We start from the raw sequence: 18,497 nt of genomic DNA, 5'->3' as shown, positions 1-18,497 counted from the left end.
TGATAAGTGAAGTGCGCGTTTCGTGAAGTGCGCGAGTGCAACCAGTGTTCGGTTTAAAATGTGCGCGAGTGCACCGGCATAGGAAAGAAGACGACGACGACCGATGGTGTGGACGCGCGCTTTCGCGATGTATTCGGTGAGGAAGACGATGGGCAGACGAGGCGCGTGAAGTTCGGACCAATGAGAGCCCCCCACGCTGGTTTGGAAGAAGCCCGAACGAAGAACGGGGCAGAGGTGGCCGGGACGCGACGGAGGCAACCAGGCTACCAGGGCGCGGGGGTGGCGGCCGAGTTCCTGAGGCAAGGCTGCTGCGGGCTCCCACCTGCTCGGGCACCCGAGCATCATCTATCGTCTGGCGTTGGCCAGGCTGCTCGTCGTTTGGCGTTGGCCAGGCTTCTCACCATCTGGCTTGGGCCAGGCTCGTCCCGTTTCCAGGGCTACGTCCCAGCGTCAGAGGACGAACGCTGAAAGGTGACTGACCTTGGTGCGCCCGGAGCTACCTACAACCCGAGCAACGCTTGGACCTCTGATCTACCTTGTCTGCACCCCATCGCATCAACCCTCGCCGTCTACAAGAGTGCCGCGACCGAACGGTGACAGTCGCTTTTGCTATTGCGGAACTTACGCACCCTTAGCATTTCGCGGTCATTAGGTTAATTTCTCCTCGAATTTGTGTGCTTTGTTTGTTTTTCCTCTTATTTCTTTCTGTTTATCTAGTTTATTGAAAATATATTTAGTTGTTTTTCTTGTGTGCATAAACGGTCTAGTGTTCTCTTTATTGGTGTGGGTTTTCTCATCGGTTTGTATGCACAAGAACCTACACGAGAGCTTGTGGGTTGACTAGCATCGTGACACCAAGAGTATTTGCATTGAAACAGTACTGTGGCTGATATTGCATACAGCAGAACAAAAGTTTGTAAATATGAGTGAAATGATATGAAACTGACAGAGAATGGTTTACTATTAAGAGAGAAGTTTCCCCACTGACTTCTGTATCAAAACATTCGCAGTGACGTCAAAGTAATGAGGGTTTCGAAGTCTTAGGTGGACCTTTTTCTTGCATGAAATTGTATTCTAAGCACAGCAAATGCCCTCAAAACTTGATCGCCTGGGAGAGGGGAAGGGGGGGTATACTCCAGTGGTTCCTTCTCTATGCAGATAATTATCTACACTAGTGACAGACTACAGTAGGTTGGTGTGTAAATTTCATGACGCGCTGTACCCAGTAATTAAATAATTGCACTTTTGTGAATTATGAGTTATGAAGCTTCTTCCACCTGCATGCAAGGCTGTTCCACTATTGTAAAAGCACGACTTACAAACACGGCTTATCAAACCTATGTAATGTCTCTTTGAAGCCGTCAGCAAGCCATCAGACACAGGGGAGATGTAAACTTGGAAACTAATGAAGCCAAATTTCATGCAATGTGCTTGAAGCAATTAAAGCACCGCTATCAGAAAAATGCAACTACCAACTGACTTACTATTTACATTCATTACAATTAGCAATCTGCTGCCTCAACTTTGCAGGATTAAGTTCACTGACAACTAAACTTTTTTGGAACAGTCTATTACATCAAGTAGAAAAAGCTGATTGAAGTAATGTTTCACAAAAACAGGCTGTCAACAGGAGGAGTTAGAAAAACAAAACTAGGAGAGAAGATATGTCAAGCTGGTCAAATTAAAATACGAATAGCTAGCGGAAAAAGCAAACCATAGGTGATCCACAGGTGAAAAATGAAGGTGCAAAACAATGACTCCAAAAGAATCAACATATTCAACTTTTCCAAAGAGTCGGTCATGGGCCAAGCCTTCATGATTATTCTAGCTGTGCTCGCTTCTGTTTTCTTTCCTGCGCCGTTCTGTTTCGTCGGGTCCCTCCACTAGCATCGTGACATCAATTATCTCCCATCTGTGGCACTGCCATTTGAACAATACAATGAAATGAAAACAAAGCAGGAGCACATCATTGCTTTCACCAGTCTATGCGAATTAACATAAGGACGAGAACAGAAACAAACTGCACCTAAGAACTGCACCTAAGGAAACATATTTTACCATGTTCCCACACGTTAATTCTCGGATACTCTAACGAAAAATATTTCAAAGTGAGCATGACCAGAGGACTGCTTTTCAGTTTCCAGCTTTGGTTTGCGCTTTATTAAATTGTGTATCAAGAAACAAGCTGCCCCACGCACCAGCTTTGTTAAACCCGACGTGGCTGCCAAAGGTGTGATGGTGTGAAAAATTTGTTATTTTAAAGCACATTTTGTTACATGCATTGAGGTGCAATTTTTTACCTGGCTTGTGCACCCACAAAGAAAGACTTATGGTTCGATAAGGAATATCCCGCAAGAACTTTGTCTGCTACCGGTAAAAGTTTGATTGTATATTCCAGTTGGGTACTTATGAAATTCAAGCATATTGGTAGGGCTACATAACTGAATTACCAGACTGGATTATCCATCCAGCTTGAAGGGCTCAATATTCCAGCAGGCAAATTCAAACTTTTTTTTTTTTCATCTGCGGAACCTATGTAATCGCTTTCTGGGATGCTCTATGAAAAAGCATAACAAGAATAGCAGCTCAGCACATTCAACAAAATGTGCCTTAACATAGCCCAATTTCTTGCACCACCATTGTTTTGGCAACTACATCGGTTTAACAGCTGGTGCGAACCAGAGCTCGTTTTTCGAAACACAAATTAATGAAGGGCAAACTAAACTTGGAAATTAAAAATGAGAATACTTCGTTTGCATCCAGCTCTTGTCGTCGTGCATTCCTGCGTCTCCTTCGATAGCAGCAACAGAGCGCAACTGAAAGCAGCATCTCGCGTAAAACTTTTGAGAAAGAGCTAAGAGCACGAATGATACTTTATACAGATTACCCCTCCTGCCTGCTTCATGTCCCGATGACTGACACGACAAGCTCTGCTGATGGTCCCATGCACCATGCGGGCAACTCAACACGTGACGATGGCAAGAAACGTGCACGCGACGCAATCGCAACTCAGACTACGCAACGGCGTGTATCCTCCATGGGAGAACGTCTCGTGCCCTCAAAGAGATTGGGAGAGTGTGTTATAGATAATAACAGGTGGCCATAGTGAAGTCGCCCCATTATCTGTGCACCCAAACAACAATATCAAAGCGCAACGAGAAAAAAATATAAGAACTTGGCTGCACTGCAAGAGCCATACGTTCCTGACCGTGAAAATGCTCAAGAGTCGACCAATCTGACAAGGCCAAACAAACGATAGGGAGCCGGCTTTGGCGGCCACGAGAGCGGTGATGCGTAGTGCTGTGAGCGAGTCTACGCGATCGTAGCACGCAAAAGCTTGTTAAACATGGACTGACAGAGCAGACATTTTTGGTGGTTCAAATTATGAAGCATTTGTGCACTGCGATCATATAGACCTGCATAACCACCTAGCTCACTAGAGCGCCCCAAGCTTAAATAAGCTGGGAAGCTAGAAAGAATAAGCAAACAGCCAATTACTTATGTGCAACACAAAAGGAAATGTTTAGATTTACAAGTGTACTTGTGTAAGTTTGCTTGATTTATCATTACCACAAATCGAATCAAAGACACAGAAGGCCTTAAAACTGGAAGCAATTTTCGTAGGTAATATAGTATTAGCAATATCTTGGTTTTCAGAGACCTGTTTAATGCTGAACATTGCTAATTGTCAGCTACTATAGGTCATGTCGAAACTGAAGCCCCATGTTACAACACAAGTCACAAATCTCAAAAGCAATACTTTCGTTTACATTTACACAGTTTTACACACAAACCGGTCCTTCAGTATCGGCATTAAATTCGGTCAAAGGAAACCCTCTTAACCAAACACAGCCAGCTTCTATCGAATGGGGACCATATAATTTGCTTTAGCAAGTCAATTTAACTGCATTTATAAGGTGATGCCGCAGGTTGGTACTTTAGAGAGAAGATACGGCACAGCAGTACAGTTTTCAGTAACTAAGAAAACAGCTTCCCATAAAAAGTTGGTTACTCATGCAAAATTTATTACCTCAAACAACACAGTACTTGAAGACAAATACATAGTTGTTAATGACTACAGGTTATGGCACAAAGAGGGCAACTACCAACCTCACAGACCAAAGAAAAATTATGCTCTGCCTTTTGCAAACTTCACCAAAACAAATGGAGCACAAGTTAAAATTTTTTTACTGTCACTGGCAGAGATGCCTGTCTTTTTTTACGACGACAGCTACACAATAGTGCGACACACATGCTTACCGCAGACACTTCAGTGAAATGAGAACTGTAACAATTTCAATCTCACAATCATAGGTTGTTTAACACAGGATAAAGTCAAGCTCGAAATCCCACTTAAATTTGGCACCAAAATTGCCGCGTGTGACGTCACGGATTTAAAACACACACTTTTTGTATTTTGGTGACATCGGCTCAAAGGAAATTTCCGAAACTCGATAGGTCAAGTCTCCGGCCACCTCCGGGGTTACAAGTTTCATTTTTACTGGTCAGGAACCACGTGGGACCCAGTAGGTGCCGTGAAAACATAACATTGCGGAGTTTGGATGTGGGAATTTCATGCGAATGTCGCCAAAAGTATTTTCTTCTGGACGTTCTCTCGCTTACGAAACGTCCTCTCGCAGCAAGTGCGGCAATCTTGGAATTGTGATAGAGCAATCAACTAATACGAGAAAGAAACGCTTTCCCATCTAGTGTTCCTCCAGCAGACAGACGTCAAAACATGTAAGAATTATATGCTCTCCCACCGAGCAAATGCTTTAAGAAAAGTGTAAGCACGACCGCTGGCCATGAATCGCGATTGAAATTAAGGGGGAAAGACAAGCAGACTGAGAATGAAGGACAGGGCAGCAACTTTTTGGCCCCAAATGTATGAGTTAATTAAGTGCAGTAGCAGTGATGGAAAGGACACGACGATGCGAGACGACCATTTTCATTCCACCACGAGTAGACAACATCCTTGTTGCTGACCTTAAGGCCAGGACAATGAACGCCATTCCAGGCTTCCTTCTTTCAGATAACAATGCTACGTAGTGATAAAACAATGATGCACTTTTTTCTTTTTGTTTACTTTTTCTTTCATTTCACTTTATGCCACTTTCGACTCTATAGCCTCACCTTCCTTTCTTGCTCCTTTTCTGCCCAACTTGAAACGCCTGCGCACGTTTCATGTCCTTTCACTTAGTACCCTCTCAGTCGCTGGATTATTGAGATTGCATCACCGAGATGCAGGGATGCCTGTTTTTTCCTCGTTCTTAATTGTAATACAGTGCTTCTAAAGCAGAGGCCTTCTTCGAAAGAGGCCAATGATCTCAAAGGTGAAACAAAACAAAGGCTATAGCAATGCGCCAAGAAAGTAATCGTAAGCTTAATGTATACAAACATGCGTTAGCCAGTTTTAAAAAGGCACTAAAGAGGCATACTGACTTTGTTTAGATTGATTAACTGCACTCTGAGCACACTAATTCCACAAGTTTCACAATCGTAAGTTCATTGATAAAAGAGAAATTCAAGGTTGAAGTTTAATTTTTAAATTTTGCGCTGAAATCTCCACACGTGGCATCAGAGATCTCAAATTGTATTTTACACGTTTTCACGACGTAGGCTCGACGAAATTTTCTGAAACTTCATATGCTAGGCCTATGGCACCCACAGATGACGAACTACTTCATTTTTATCAATTATAGGCTACAAATGTCCCAGTAGCCGCCTTCGAAATCTATGAAGTCACGGTGTTTGACGCGGAAATCTCGAGGCGGCGTCTCCACTATCATTTTCTTTTCATGTGTTTGGTCGTTTGCCAAGTGTCGTCTCACAGTAAGAGTGGTGTTTTCGGGATAGTGAAATTGTGCTTTGCTAATACACGAAAAAGCACTTTTTTTTTTTTTCTGTTCAGTGACCCTTTAAAACCGATGTCCCCGTGTGAGCCACATGCTTCAAAAGGTTAGCTCAACAAGATTTCAGAATTGTGCTAGTGATGGTGGGAAAACCAAGTCAAAATGACAAAGCACAGGTTTAAGCAAAGGCATACCTTTCCATAGTGATGTAAACAAAGTAAACCTGTCATGGATGTGATAAAATTTTGACAGCCTGTTTAAAGTTTGATACAACATCACAACACATGTCTACGACAAAATGAAATAACTAATTACCATCTAAAGTATGCAGCCCTGGAGAGGCAAGGCGTCCCCCTCGTCATTAAGTCTGGGTCGGGTTGGGGGGGGGTGCCGACACACCTCTTCCTCTTAATTGGAGACATCCCTAGGTCTGCATGCTGTTCTCACAAGGCCTCAGCCAAAATGAATGAAGAACAGCCAGTAACAACACATGCTCAATACTGGCAGTTTATGGCAACAGCTACAAGCGTAAGCTTGCCAACTCTCTTGTGAGCAGACTTGGACTAACTAAGATCCAGCGATCAGCCTGACTCCATGTGAGTCCCGTTGAGACAAGTTCTGACGAGTCTGAGTGGGCCCTAAACACAATGTATTTAAGCGAGTCGATTTTTGCCAGCCCATGGCTCCAAGATAACAATAATGATTAAGCAATTAATTATGGCATCTAAAAATGACTCCGACATGGACCAAAAAAAACAGCTGTGAAAGATTAGTCTTTATTGCCTAGAATAGCACAAAAACCAAGAACTAAAGTATGCTTAAATCTAGATGTTTGCTGAAGTGTAGCATAGTAAAAAGACCTCAGCTGCAATTTCCATGGCTGAAAAAAGACACAAAACAAATGCTGGAGTACAAGATGACTCCTAAAGGGGTTAAAGTCTACTGAGAAATCAGAGTCTGAAGGGAGGGCCAGGCACCTACATTCGAACAAAAGCATGGGCATAAGAACCAAATCACTTGACCCACCTCGAACAAAAAAAAATTTACGTTGCAAAGATGTACCCTGCACTAGCTGCTTCAAGATCGAGAATGAACCTAACCGCAACTAATCGGCCCTGAAGCGCTATCCTTAATGATGCTAAGTTCCCCAACGCAAAGCATCGAATTATTATGCTGTGACCAGCCACACTTAAGAAGGCATGCCCTCGCCGTTGCCAATCAAACAGGACGGTATCGCAAGTTCAACGACATGGCAGAGGTCATATTTAAGCAATTGTCAGACAATCAACAAACCATTTCATTCACCACTTGAAAGAGCAAAGGGCACGGGTAGAAAAGGTCTGTCCAGTGAACCCGACTACGCTTGATAAACTTTTACAAGATTTGTATCCAGAAAATAGCACTCTTCAACCAGCCAATAAGTTTTCAAGTAAACATTAGGTTCAGCTGAGTGACACTCGTCTATTACTAGTTTAGTATGAAGTTAAGCTCCAAACCTCCCACTTAACTTCAAATAAATAGAGTAATTGTTTTTCGGGAAGCACTAAACAAACAACGCTGAGGTTTCTTAGATCAATCGACTACAGTTTTTTTTTTCATCAGTGCTGCCTATGTTATTCGTTTTAGAAGGTGCTGAACATTTTAAAAGAAGCTATCCATCTTACAGCTTTGATTTAGCAGTTAGAAAGTAACATATCTGTAAGCTGCACTTAATCATTACAGAGTACACAACATTGATATTATATTTAGAGAAGACAAAACTGACATATGATACGCAGCTTTAAGAACATTTACAACTAATCTTTAAGAAGGGCTTTTGCAAAATCATTACAACTGTTAAAATTTCGAATAAGCTGTAAACTCGGGTACCAAATTGCACTGTTCCAGATGCATTAATGTATCCTTTCGATACAGATAACAGTGTGTTTGCTTTATTTGTGCCTACCTATTTCGGAAATACAAAAATAATTAAAGATACGAATGGAGAGTGTGCTTTCCTAGATGCAAGCAAGTTTGTCTGGGTCAATCCAGCAACCGTTTCATAAAAGCATTCCTGGGTAATACATGTATTTCATGAAAAAGACTAAGAGCTTGCACAAAGTTGAAGGTTCCCAAATATCACAAAGAGTTCCATAATATATTGAATAACATCTGTACGTATAAGCATCTAGCGCCAGAATACTTGCGCCAAGCACAGCATAGCCTTACTAAAGCATAGAAGGCTTGCATTGCCGTGATCTTCGAAGGACCAGCCACCATGGCAGAGGAACAGCCTGGTGGTCAGCTGCATGCATGACGTAATGTGCAAGCTATCAATCTTATGGATGCCTCAAAATGAGGTAGTCCGAAGTGGCACTTTATGTAGTTGCACCGTAATATTACCATGCAGCAGAACATCACATGCAATGCCTTACAGGGAATGTAGACCAAGCCACATTACAGTAGCAGCAAGGTATTTGGCAATGTGCATGACATCACATGCAAGGCGTCTTACAGATACTTCACACCGAGGTGATCCAAACCACCACATTACAGTACATGCATTACATCACGTGCACTGTCTTATGATCGCCTCCTACCGAGGTAACTTGAACCGCCAGGTTATAGTAGTCGCAAGGTTGAAACCTACATCCGTTACGTCACATGGGAGCATTGTTAAAGACCCCTCCCACGAAGGTAACTTAAACTGCCGTACTTAACAGTGCCAAGGTAATAAGCTACCTGTGAGAGGTCATGTGCAACTGTCTCAAAGATGCATTGCACCAAGATAATCCTAACCGTCAAATCACATGTCACGTGGATTATCATACGTGACGCCGTCACTGCGACAGCTAGCATGCCTGAAGTTAACAACATTGTTGCCGTTACATCAGTTGCTGTCGTTGAAGTCATCTTAACTACCAAGTTGGAGGAGTATAGAAGTGATGGGATGCCCAAGTGACGTGACATTCAAGCAGGCAATGGCATTACAACATCATCAGCAGTTGAGAAATTAAGAGCACAGTGTGGACGACATTCGTAAAGACAAAAGTCAATCAAATATGAGGTGAACAAATTAGTTAGCAATTATAGTGTTAACAAAACATTGTAAGCACCATAGCCCTGCCATTCAGCGAGTGTGCAGACAACATGTGTTACGTTTCACACATTTTAAGGCAAGAGAGTTCAGAAGTATTAGATCTTCGTCAAGCCAGGTCATTATACATTTATTGGCGCACGGCAGCAGTTCACCTGTCCCCACAATAGAATAGCGAGTAGAACTTCGACAGTATGGAAATTCTGGTGCTTAGAAGCCCAATTAGACTAAAACCCTAAATAACGAAGCGCCTTTTGTATTTACGAGACTTGCCAGCAATATTACACCCACGCAAAACGGGAAACAGCGCTGGGAGCCGTGGGCAGCCACTCGGATGCCAGTCGCTACAACGAAATCAGAGATGCGCCGTCTGCACTAGCACGCGCAAAGGGTAAAGTACACGTCAGTCGTGTTTATTGCTCGAGTTGGAAACGAGCAAAGTCCGCGCCACATGTCGTGCAAGAGGCGTGACCGGAGAACTAACTCGTTTAACTGGCGGAGCGCTATGAAATCGCCGTCACAACGCCGCGCTTATGCAAATAACGCGAGATGCGTTCGAAAGAAATGACTGGAAGCACTCTAGCTACCCTGCCCGGTGAGATTTATGAAGAGCCGGGTAAGCGACCTTTTCGCGGCGCATATAGCTTTCGCAGTTCCGAAGGTGTTTGGTTAACAGAATGCACAGCGAAGTTTTGTAGGCGGAAATTCGGGGGAGAGCTAGCGCCGATCGATGATGCTTGAAGGCCGGGCGGCTGCCTAAATACCCGAACCAACATACCACGTAGGTACGCACAGCACGAAACCACGCTTGGAACGCACTGCCTCGCACGCAGCTCGATTTAACGATTAAAGGGCCCCGCCCCTTTCATTTCACATACCGTCACAAAGCTTGTTTAGGGTACTCCGAGCTGTGCAAAAGAACGGATCGCTTACTTTTTTTTTCGCTCTCAGGCGGGCGCACGATGCCACCAAGCAGGCAGGAGAATTCCCAAACGTCGGTTTTCTTTTTTTTCTACGTCGGACGGCCTTGATGGCGCGAGGAAGAGAGAGGAAAAAAAAAAAAAGAAGAGCCAAACTATGGCAGTTTAAACCTCGGTCGTACACAACACCCCGTCTGGCTTGAATGGCAACAAGAAAAACAAGCGCTGGCAGAAACTCACAGGCGGTGACACTCAGCAGTTCACTTCGATGCGCGTCAAGAACGATTTCGATTTCACGACTTCGACGGCGGCCATATTGAGATAGGCGACCCAACAGTGTGGCCAGCACGCGCGCACGTTTCGCCGCCTCACCCGGGAAAAGGCGCGCGATTTTGGAACGTTACGCGACTGTCTCGTTAAGGCAAGCTAGAACGCTTCTAGCCTCTTTAGCTGAAATGTGCGATAATAAAATCCCGCATACTCATGAAGTGAATGATGATGAAGGAGCTTGCTCCCGAGGTTAAATCTGGTAAACCATGAATCCTCTGTACATATGCCCAATCTTCACCATATAAGGACGCGACGCGAGAGTTGGGGTGAGATCGCATAACGCGTTGCATACGCAATGTTTATTATTTATATATCAATGTACTATTTGCAGATATTTACATACTGCTGCAATATATACATTTTACGGATCATTTCAGATCACATAAGCTCGTACGAACGTAAGTTTTCCTTTTGTCATCATGGCTTTGTGATCCGTAAAGTACAAGGCCAGAGGATCTGAAATTATAGGATCTAGCAGAAAGTTCGAGAAGGGTCCTGATGGCAAACGCGTTCTTCAGCCACATTGTGAGCCCTCCGCACCGTCACATTGACTTCTGCGGTGTTCATAGTGGGCTGCATGTCCGGTAAAAGAAAAATGAAGCGCGCCGAGAGCGAGCCTCTATACAGGCACGACCACCTAGTGGTCTCCTACCAAACCAGAGCACACCCCGAAAGTGGAGTGAGATAGAGGGAATAAAACATTTATTTGCGACCGAGGAACGAATGTCGGTGAGTGGGTTCCTTAGTCCGGGATCCCATTGGCACGGGCCGCTTTCCTCGCTCGCCTCACAAGGGCTTTTTGGGTCTTCGGATCCGAGCTGGACAAAGCTGCCTCCCACCGTACAGTGGTGTGCTGAGCTCTGGGTTGTAGAGGTGGATTGTATGGGCATTCCCATACCATGCGGTAAAGGGTGGCTGTTTTAGTGGCCCAGAACCTGCCCTGTGGCGCGTATGTGTCGGCATCTATCTTGGACAGTATGTATGGATTGGGGTATGACAAGGTCTGCAGGCAACGCCACGCTACCTGTGATTATTTACTGAGCTTTGGCCCCGGGGGCGGAAGTTTCCGTCTTTCAAGTCTTTGATGTTCTAGAATATCTGTCCATGTTAGGAGCGGGTCCATACGAATAGCTGAGGGTGGGTGCGATATATGCCGGGGTCGGAAGTCCGGAAGAGTAATTCTCCGGCCGAGGCATGGGCGAGCTTATTGTTGCCTTAACTCCGCGGTTGCCGGGTATCCATATCAGCTCATTCCATTCGCCCTCTGAGCGTGAGGACGAGAGTTGTGTAAGAAGTCGATGTGCAATGGGGCCAATGTAGCCTTAACAAAAATTTCGGTAGGCTGCTTTTGAACATGTTAAAACAAAGGTGAACCTTGGGTTTCGTAGGGTGAGGGTGATTTCTGCTTCTTCCATACTAGTTGTGTCTGTGTCCTGGGCTGATATACAATCAACCTGTTTTCCACAATGAATGACGCTTGCTGTATATTTGCCATTCACTGGTCCAGCTGCATAGACAAAGAAGGCACCCTCAGTATCTTAGTAGTTGTCGGGAACTTTTGCCCGTGTCCAACGTCGATGTTCGTGGAACTGAGGATGCATGTCGCGTGGAAGTGGTTTGATGATGAAGTCCTGCCTCCATTCATGTGGGATACATTGTTTTCCCTTCTCTCAATGGGGGCTTCGATGCCAAGTTTTGATAGTGTTTTCCGTCCAGTTTTAGTGATGGCGAGGCGCATGACTTGATTCGTGTGGTGTGCATAGAATAGTTCTGATACGGTATTGTGGAGCCCCATTTGAAGCAGACGTTCCCTAAGTGTCCACGGGGGAAGGTTCAGAGCCTTCTTTAGAGTCACACGTATGACTCTGTCTATTTTGTGCTCGTCTGCTTTGAAGACCCTCAGGTAAGGAAAGCTATAAGTTATGCGACTGATAACAAATGTCTTAATGAGTCGCATTATGTCGTGTTCTTTCATCCCTTGTCGTCGGTTAGCCACGCGACTAATCGTGCGAGAGATTTGTAGGCAGGAAGTTTCTAGTTTATGTAAAAAAGCAAATGAGTTGTTGCCCCGATTATTGAAGAGGGCCCCCAGAATTCGGATGGTTTAAACCTCTTTAATTTGCGTTCTATTGAGTTGTACGTTGACGGATGTATTGTCAGATGCCTTATTTCTATATACTAGGATTTCTGATTTGGTTGGGGAGCACTCCAGACCACTCTTGCGTCCTTTCCACGATAGAGGCGGCCTGTTGGAAGGCTTCTTTTATCTGACCCAGGTTACCAGACCGGCTCCAGATTGTGACGTCATCAGCATATATGGCGTGACGTACTTGCAAAATTTCATTTAGGGCCTCCGGGAGGCGCATGAGGGCGATATTGAAGAGGAGCGGGGAAATGGCAGCCTCTCGGGGTGTGCCGAAATCACCCATGATGATGGGTTGAGATTTAAGGTTTCCTATGTGGATAGTGACTTGTCTGACTGTGAGGAAGTCCCGCACATATGCATATAATTTTGGACCGCACCTGAGTTTCCGTAAGTTTTTCAAGATAATGAAGTGCCGAACATTGTCAAAGGCAACCTTGATATCAATTGCAAGAATGGCCCTTTCCGCTTGAGTGGTAAACTGGGTAGGTTGACAATCTCATGTTTTAGTTGGAGGAGGATGTTCTGCGCTGACAAATGGGGACGAAAGCCGTACATAGTGTCAGGCAAGAGGTTCTGTTCTTCTAGATATTTGGTTAGCCTTGTTTTGTATGGCCTTTTCCATCACCTCACCAGCGCATGACGTGAGGGATATGGGACGGAGGTTATCAATATTGAGCGCTTTGCCGGGTTTCGGGATGAAAGTGAGCTCGGCCGATTTCCACTCTATGGGAAGCGTTCCGACGTTCTAGTACTGGTTCATTTTATCTACTAGCAACTGAGAGATGTCATCGCTTAGGTTAGAGAGCAGCCCTATCGATACCTGATCGGGTCCCGGGGTGATACATTTCCTCATGCTTTGTATTGCCGCTTTAATTTCGACGACCATAAACGCTTTTGAAAGTACTGGATTATCCGGGCCGTCATAAAAGGGTATGGATGCGTGGTCCCGCGCAGTGTTGATATACTTCGACTGTGGGGCACCGAGTAAGTTCGCATTGTTGCCAGGGAAGCCGCGTATAACCCTCTGAAGGCTTCTTCTGGTCGCACCTCTGGTAGAGTCTGGGCCAATGAGGTGACGCAGCAGGTGCCAGGCAGATTTCGTACAGAGAGACCCTATAAGAGAGTCGGATTTCGAGAACCAATTTTCTTTAGCGAGTATTTTTTTCTTTAGAGCATATTGCTCTGCCATAAGAGTGAGGGCGGCAATACGTGTCTTGAGTCGGTGATTAAGTCTTTGTCGTTTTCAGCGTCTTGTGAGTTGGCGGCTGGCATTCCATAAATGCAAGGGATGGCTATCGACCACTGGAGCTTCAAGTGAAGGTACAACAGTTTTGGTAACCTTGTTCTTAAGGTCCAGTAAGGTGCTGGCCCGTTCCGAGTAAGATGTAGGAGTTTGATGAAAGGGAAAGATTTCTGTTCTGAGGAAAGCTGCCCAATCTATTAGCTTGACAGTCTTTCAATGTTTCTTGTGTCTTCCATACAATAAGGCCGTGTGAATGATGAAATGGTCGCTCCCGAGGTTCTCTTGTGAGTTCCACCAGCGTGGCTGAGGAAGGTTGATACCCATCGTTAGATCGGGGAATGTATCCTTCGATACACTGTTACCCGTGTGAGTCGTATAGGCTGATTCGGTGAGGAGAGTGATGTCCTCGAGAGCCGTGAGGTCATACAATTTTCGTCCATTGGTGTCCTCTTGCGGATAACCCCAGGAGGCGTGTCGGGCGTTAATGTCACCTACTATAAGCCGCGGAGCATTCAGAGCTTGTTTCCTGGCTTTGCGGAAGACCTCGATGAAGGTATGCTTATGAGATTTGGGTTGACTGTATATGTTAGGCACGTACACAGGCTGCTGAGAGCGCTTGATAGGCAAAAGACGTATGAAGACGTACTCAAGCTGCGCATCATGTGGGTCAAGACCTACCGTGACCGCAGTGCAGGTGTTGTGAACTAAAGTGGAGCGAGCGTCACCTGAGGGGTGGCGCACCATCTAGTGAGCGCTTTTGAAACGAAACGCACAAATGCGCCTCTAGCGGGAGGAATGAGCACTAACGTACGCTCCGGCGCAACGACGAGAGACAACCCCCCAGCAAAAGGAGCAAGCTCCTAAAATTGAAGGGTGCTCGGTAAATGCCACAATGCGTTGGGTGAAAGTGTGTGACCATTCTTACCGCTTACACTCAAAAAAAGAGCGAGTAAAAAGGGTGTCTTTTTGTCCCACAACAATAATCGTCATCTATATTGCGTTCCATCCTTGCGCTATCGCCCGGCGCCCGGTACATTCCGGTCACGATCGACATGCCCATTATCAGGGTTACATTGCATTCTCGATAGAAAAGTGGCCAGCGCCGAGTTTTCAAGAAAGGAAGCGCACGCAAGCCTGATGACGATTATTGTTTTGGGACAAAAGGACACCCTTTTTACTCGATATTTTTTTTAGAGTGTACTATGACAGAAGCATTTTTAATACTCCTTGCTATGACAAGTGCTTCTTTTACACTCTTCTGGACCCAAATAAATGTTACTATCTATCTATCTATCTATCTATCTATCTATCTATCTATCTATCTATCTATCTATCTATCTATCTATCTATCTATCTATCTATCTATCTATCTATCTATCTATCTATCTATCTATCTATCTATCTATCTATCTATCTATCTATCTATCTATCTATCTATCTATCTATCTATCTGTCTGTCTGTCTGTCTGTCTGTCTGTCTGTCTGTCTGTCTGTCTGTCTGTCTGTATGTCTGTCTGTCTGTCTGTCTAGGCATAACATCGATTTCTAAGGAACACGGGATCTGCCGATTTTATTATTTGTTTTTGCACTGTTAGCCTAGCCATGGTGAACCTGCACCAACTAGTCCTGCTTTCCATCATGCATAAAATCTTTCTCTTCTTGTACGTAAGGGACATTGCGCCCAGACAAAGCAAGAAGTAAGTCGACCATGAGGGGAAACTCCGCGTGATAAATGCAATTGGACATTGCCTCGCTCTATGAAGCCGGATCTGGCGGCCCAGGAACAAAAGCATACCGCAGCCAGTATTCACCAGCGATGTATAGGCCCGACACTCAATGCGCATTGCAACAGAATGCCAGCATATCCATTCAGCAAGACACGAGGAAGACGCGTGCGCCTTACAAATGCTCGTTTGAGAGTGGATGGAAGTGATCGCGTTGTCAGCGGTTCACATACTAAAAAGAGAAAATTAGTAGTGTAAAACAAAAGAATGGTATACATCGATAGAACGCAAATAAATGTACATCATAGAATATAGAGGCTTGGTTGATATGTGGAGCTAACGTCCCAAAACCACCGTATAATTATGAGAGACGCCGTAGTGGAGGGCTCCGGAAATTTCGACCACCTGGGGTTCTTTAACGTGCACTTAAATCTGAGTACACGGGCCTACAACATTTCCGCCTTCACCGGAAATGCAACCGCCACAGCCGGGATTTGATCCCGCGACCTGCGGGTCAGCAGCCGAGTACCTTAGCCACTAGACCACCATGGCGGGGCAGGATCCAACAGGTCTTGTGCACACTTGGCCAATGAGCCAAGTGACAGTTAGGTGACAAAATTTTCAGTTGCTAGTAACCGCTCGTCTGTGTACTCTCCGAGTGTGCGTATTTTTTATCGCTTGTTTCATCATGAATCTGAGAGAGGATATCATTTCGCGAAGACTGACTGTAGACGCACATTATAGTCCCTCTTCTCAACATTTCTCTTTCTCTCTCTCTCTGTCTCTCTCTCTATGAGTTAAAATGGTTTTCTATTTCTTTACCCCATTTTTGTTTTCAGTTCATCAATTCAGGACACATTGCGACGTCACACCTGCCTACGTTAAATGCCGAGAATAGTGCGGTTCAGTTTCCACGTATCAGTCGTCAAAACTCGCTGCGGAAAAGAGCGGTCATTTCTGAGTGCGATACTTCAAAAGATGTCCCTCGCTCTTATTTGCGGCACCCAAGGATCGAATTCATATGAGCGTAGCATTACGACAGCTGATACAGCCCTAAACCTCAGTTGACTAACCTCGTAGTTATAGAGCTCGACTGATTAGCTCAGCATTATCGCCGTTTTCGAAACATGGCGCATTCAATGTCTGCAAAGTCTGTACTATCTAGATTGCAGCGCATGCAACGGTCGCAACCTTCAACATAACACCTTACTGGAACAATAACGTCGCGTCGAATATTATTTAACCTCTATGTGAGGATGGCACAGACAAGCCGTGCAGCAATCGCTTAACAGCAACAACCACTACTGCGGGCGTTTAGAGCTGCGCTGCACGAATGTGGATATCGAGATCAAGGAAACATTGCACGGATAAAAAAAACCGACAAGTTATCGCACACCCCGTCCACCCGCGCATTTCACAAGCCAGCGACGCATGCCAACAAAATGCACACACACACACACATGCGCTATACTTTCCTGAAGGAGTTCGATGAAGGTCATGGAGGCAAGTCGATCGAATCGGCCTACTGACCACCGCTTAGGTCGAAGTCTGTATCGCCCTTGACCAAGTAACGGCAAGGACATTCGTGCATGTGATATAGATAGCATCTCGTACGAGATAAGAATCAATTGCCGCAGAAACGTAACGCTATACATCGAAGGCCGAGTATCGCGGGCTGCGCCTGGCGAGACCTATCAACTGCTCGAATGCATCCCGAGAAAACGACCTTCACTGAGCCAGACTATCGCAAGGACCGATCTCATGGTCACTATAGATAGTAAGCTGAAGATGTAATGCGAGTACTGGGCCAAATAGAGCACCACCCCCCCCCTCCCCCTTGTTTCACGGTCGTGTATGGTATTGATTTGCTTGGTATATGCGTTCGTACTTCGTACTTTAAGGGGCTGTGGAAGGGGGCACGATTCAAGGCAGCGCTCCAACCCTTTTTCTATTCACAGATATACGCGCCCGACGCTCCAGTCTTAACAGAAAAAGCTTCTCAATGAATGCACACGCGGTGCAATAAAGCGAGGACGAGTTGCCCACTACGCCCTCCATTCGTTCCTCGGCTGTAAGGGGGTAAAAGTAGAATGTGTGATAAAGGTGTGACTTATTAAATCTAAAGGGCAGAATTAGCTTACAAAGCTGTAAACCTTCCTGCAAGCATGTTAAACAGTTTGTTATTAGCAGTAGTGTGAGAAAAAAAACACTAAACATTCTTGTCTTGTCTTTTCAATAAAGGGTAATTCTACCATGATATTACTAGCTATTGATAGCAGATGTGTTAGAGTACTGTTGTGTATGTATTCTTTGCTTCGTATTTTTTTATTGTTGCGTTTAGCATGGCACATCATACTTTGATTCGATGCAGTGATTTCATACATTGTTTCTCTCACGCATTGTATAACACTGTATAAATACTGTGTCATCACTGTGTAACACGTGTGAAATGTATGCCACGACGTGTGCCTGATCTACCGAAGGAAAGTTGGGCCCTCTTCTGGTGTATATACTGGTACGCCTTCAGCCCCATTTCGTAAAACCTATCCTTAATCCTTTCCTTTCCTCGTGGGAGGCCGTTATTCGCGCCACTGGCTCGGACGACCAGTTGAGCCTGGTGGACCGGGCCTGCCTAGAGATGTCGGCCAAGCAGCTCCTGGACGTCTAGGGACCCAACCACATTCACTTGTATTTAAAAAAAATAAGTATCCATCCGTCCCATCTTCGGTATGCAGTGCGATCGGTGTACATCATAACACCTGTTTTTATTTTATTTTGTTTTAATTTGATTCTCTCCAGTCAATAGGGGGAGGTTGGGAGGGGAGCGCCCACCTTTATACCGCTATGCACGAGGACTCGGGTTCGATTCCCAACCACAACGGTGCTATATCGATTGGAGCGGAGGAAACAAACGACGTTTGTGTTGTCTGGATCTCTTCTCTTGTGTGCGACTGCGCGCCCAGAATACCTTATTTTATCATGAGCCCGGAACAACATGCTGGGCTTTCCCTCATTCTCAACAAACCCACAAGGGCTATAGGATTGGTTGTCGTCGTTCGTTAATATACCGCACCACTGACGCCTCTGATACAGCATTACAGCGTGCAAGCCCTTGAGATATATTCATTGCAAGTTTTTTTTCCAGACGGGTGCTAAAACCAATTTATAACACAAGTTTGTTCCACGTCTCTGATCAGCTATTAAAG

At 45.1% G+C, this 18,497-nt stretch overlaps 1 protein-coding gene across 7 annotated transcripts in view; it reads right to left on the bottom strand.

The window, feature by feature from the left end:
- Nucleotides 1-18,497, bottom strand: part of LOC119167371 (kelch domain-containing protein 3-like) — a 134,269-nt gene that overhangs the window by 73,363 nt on the left and 42,409 nt on the right. Inside the window, exons 1-3 of one of the 7 annotated variants that reach the window (XM_075866582.1) lie at nt 10,089-10,157; nt 9,862-9,954; nt 8,061-8,136 (exon numbers count right to left, since the gene is read on the bottom strand). The exons of 1 other annotated variant lie outside the window; for it this stretch is intronic. In XM_075866582.1, coding sequence (XP_075722697.1) covers nt 8,061-8,111 — 51 coding nt within the window. In that variant the 5' untranslated portion in view covers nt 8,112-8,136; nt 9,862-9,954; nt 10,089-10,157. 5 more of the 7 variants (XM_075866585.1, XM_037418844.2, XM_075866586.1 and 2 more) reach the window with 5 other exon arrangements.

The sequence above is a fragment of the Rhipicephalus microplus genome, chromosome 6 (genome assembly GCF_043290135.1).
Source record: "Rhipicephalus microplus isolate Deutch F79 chromosome 6, USDA_Rmic, whole genome shotgun sequence".
Classification (NCBI taxonomy): Eukaryota; Metazoa; Arthropoda; class Arachnida; order Ixodida; family Ixodidae; genus Rhipicephalus; species Rhipicephalus microplus.
This window is presented reverse-complemented; position numbering and strand designations above follow the sequence as displayed.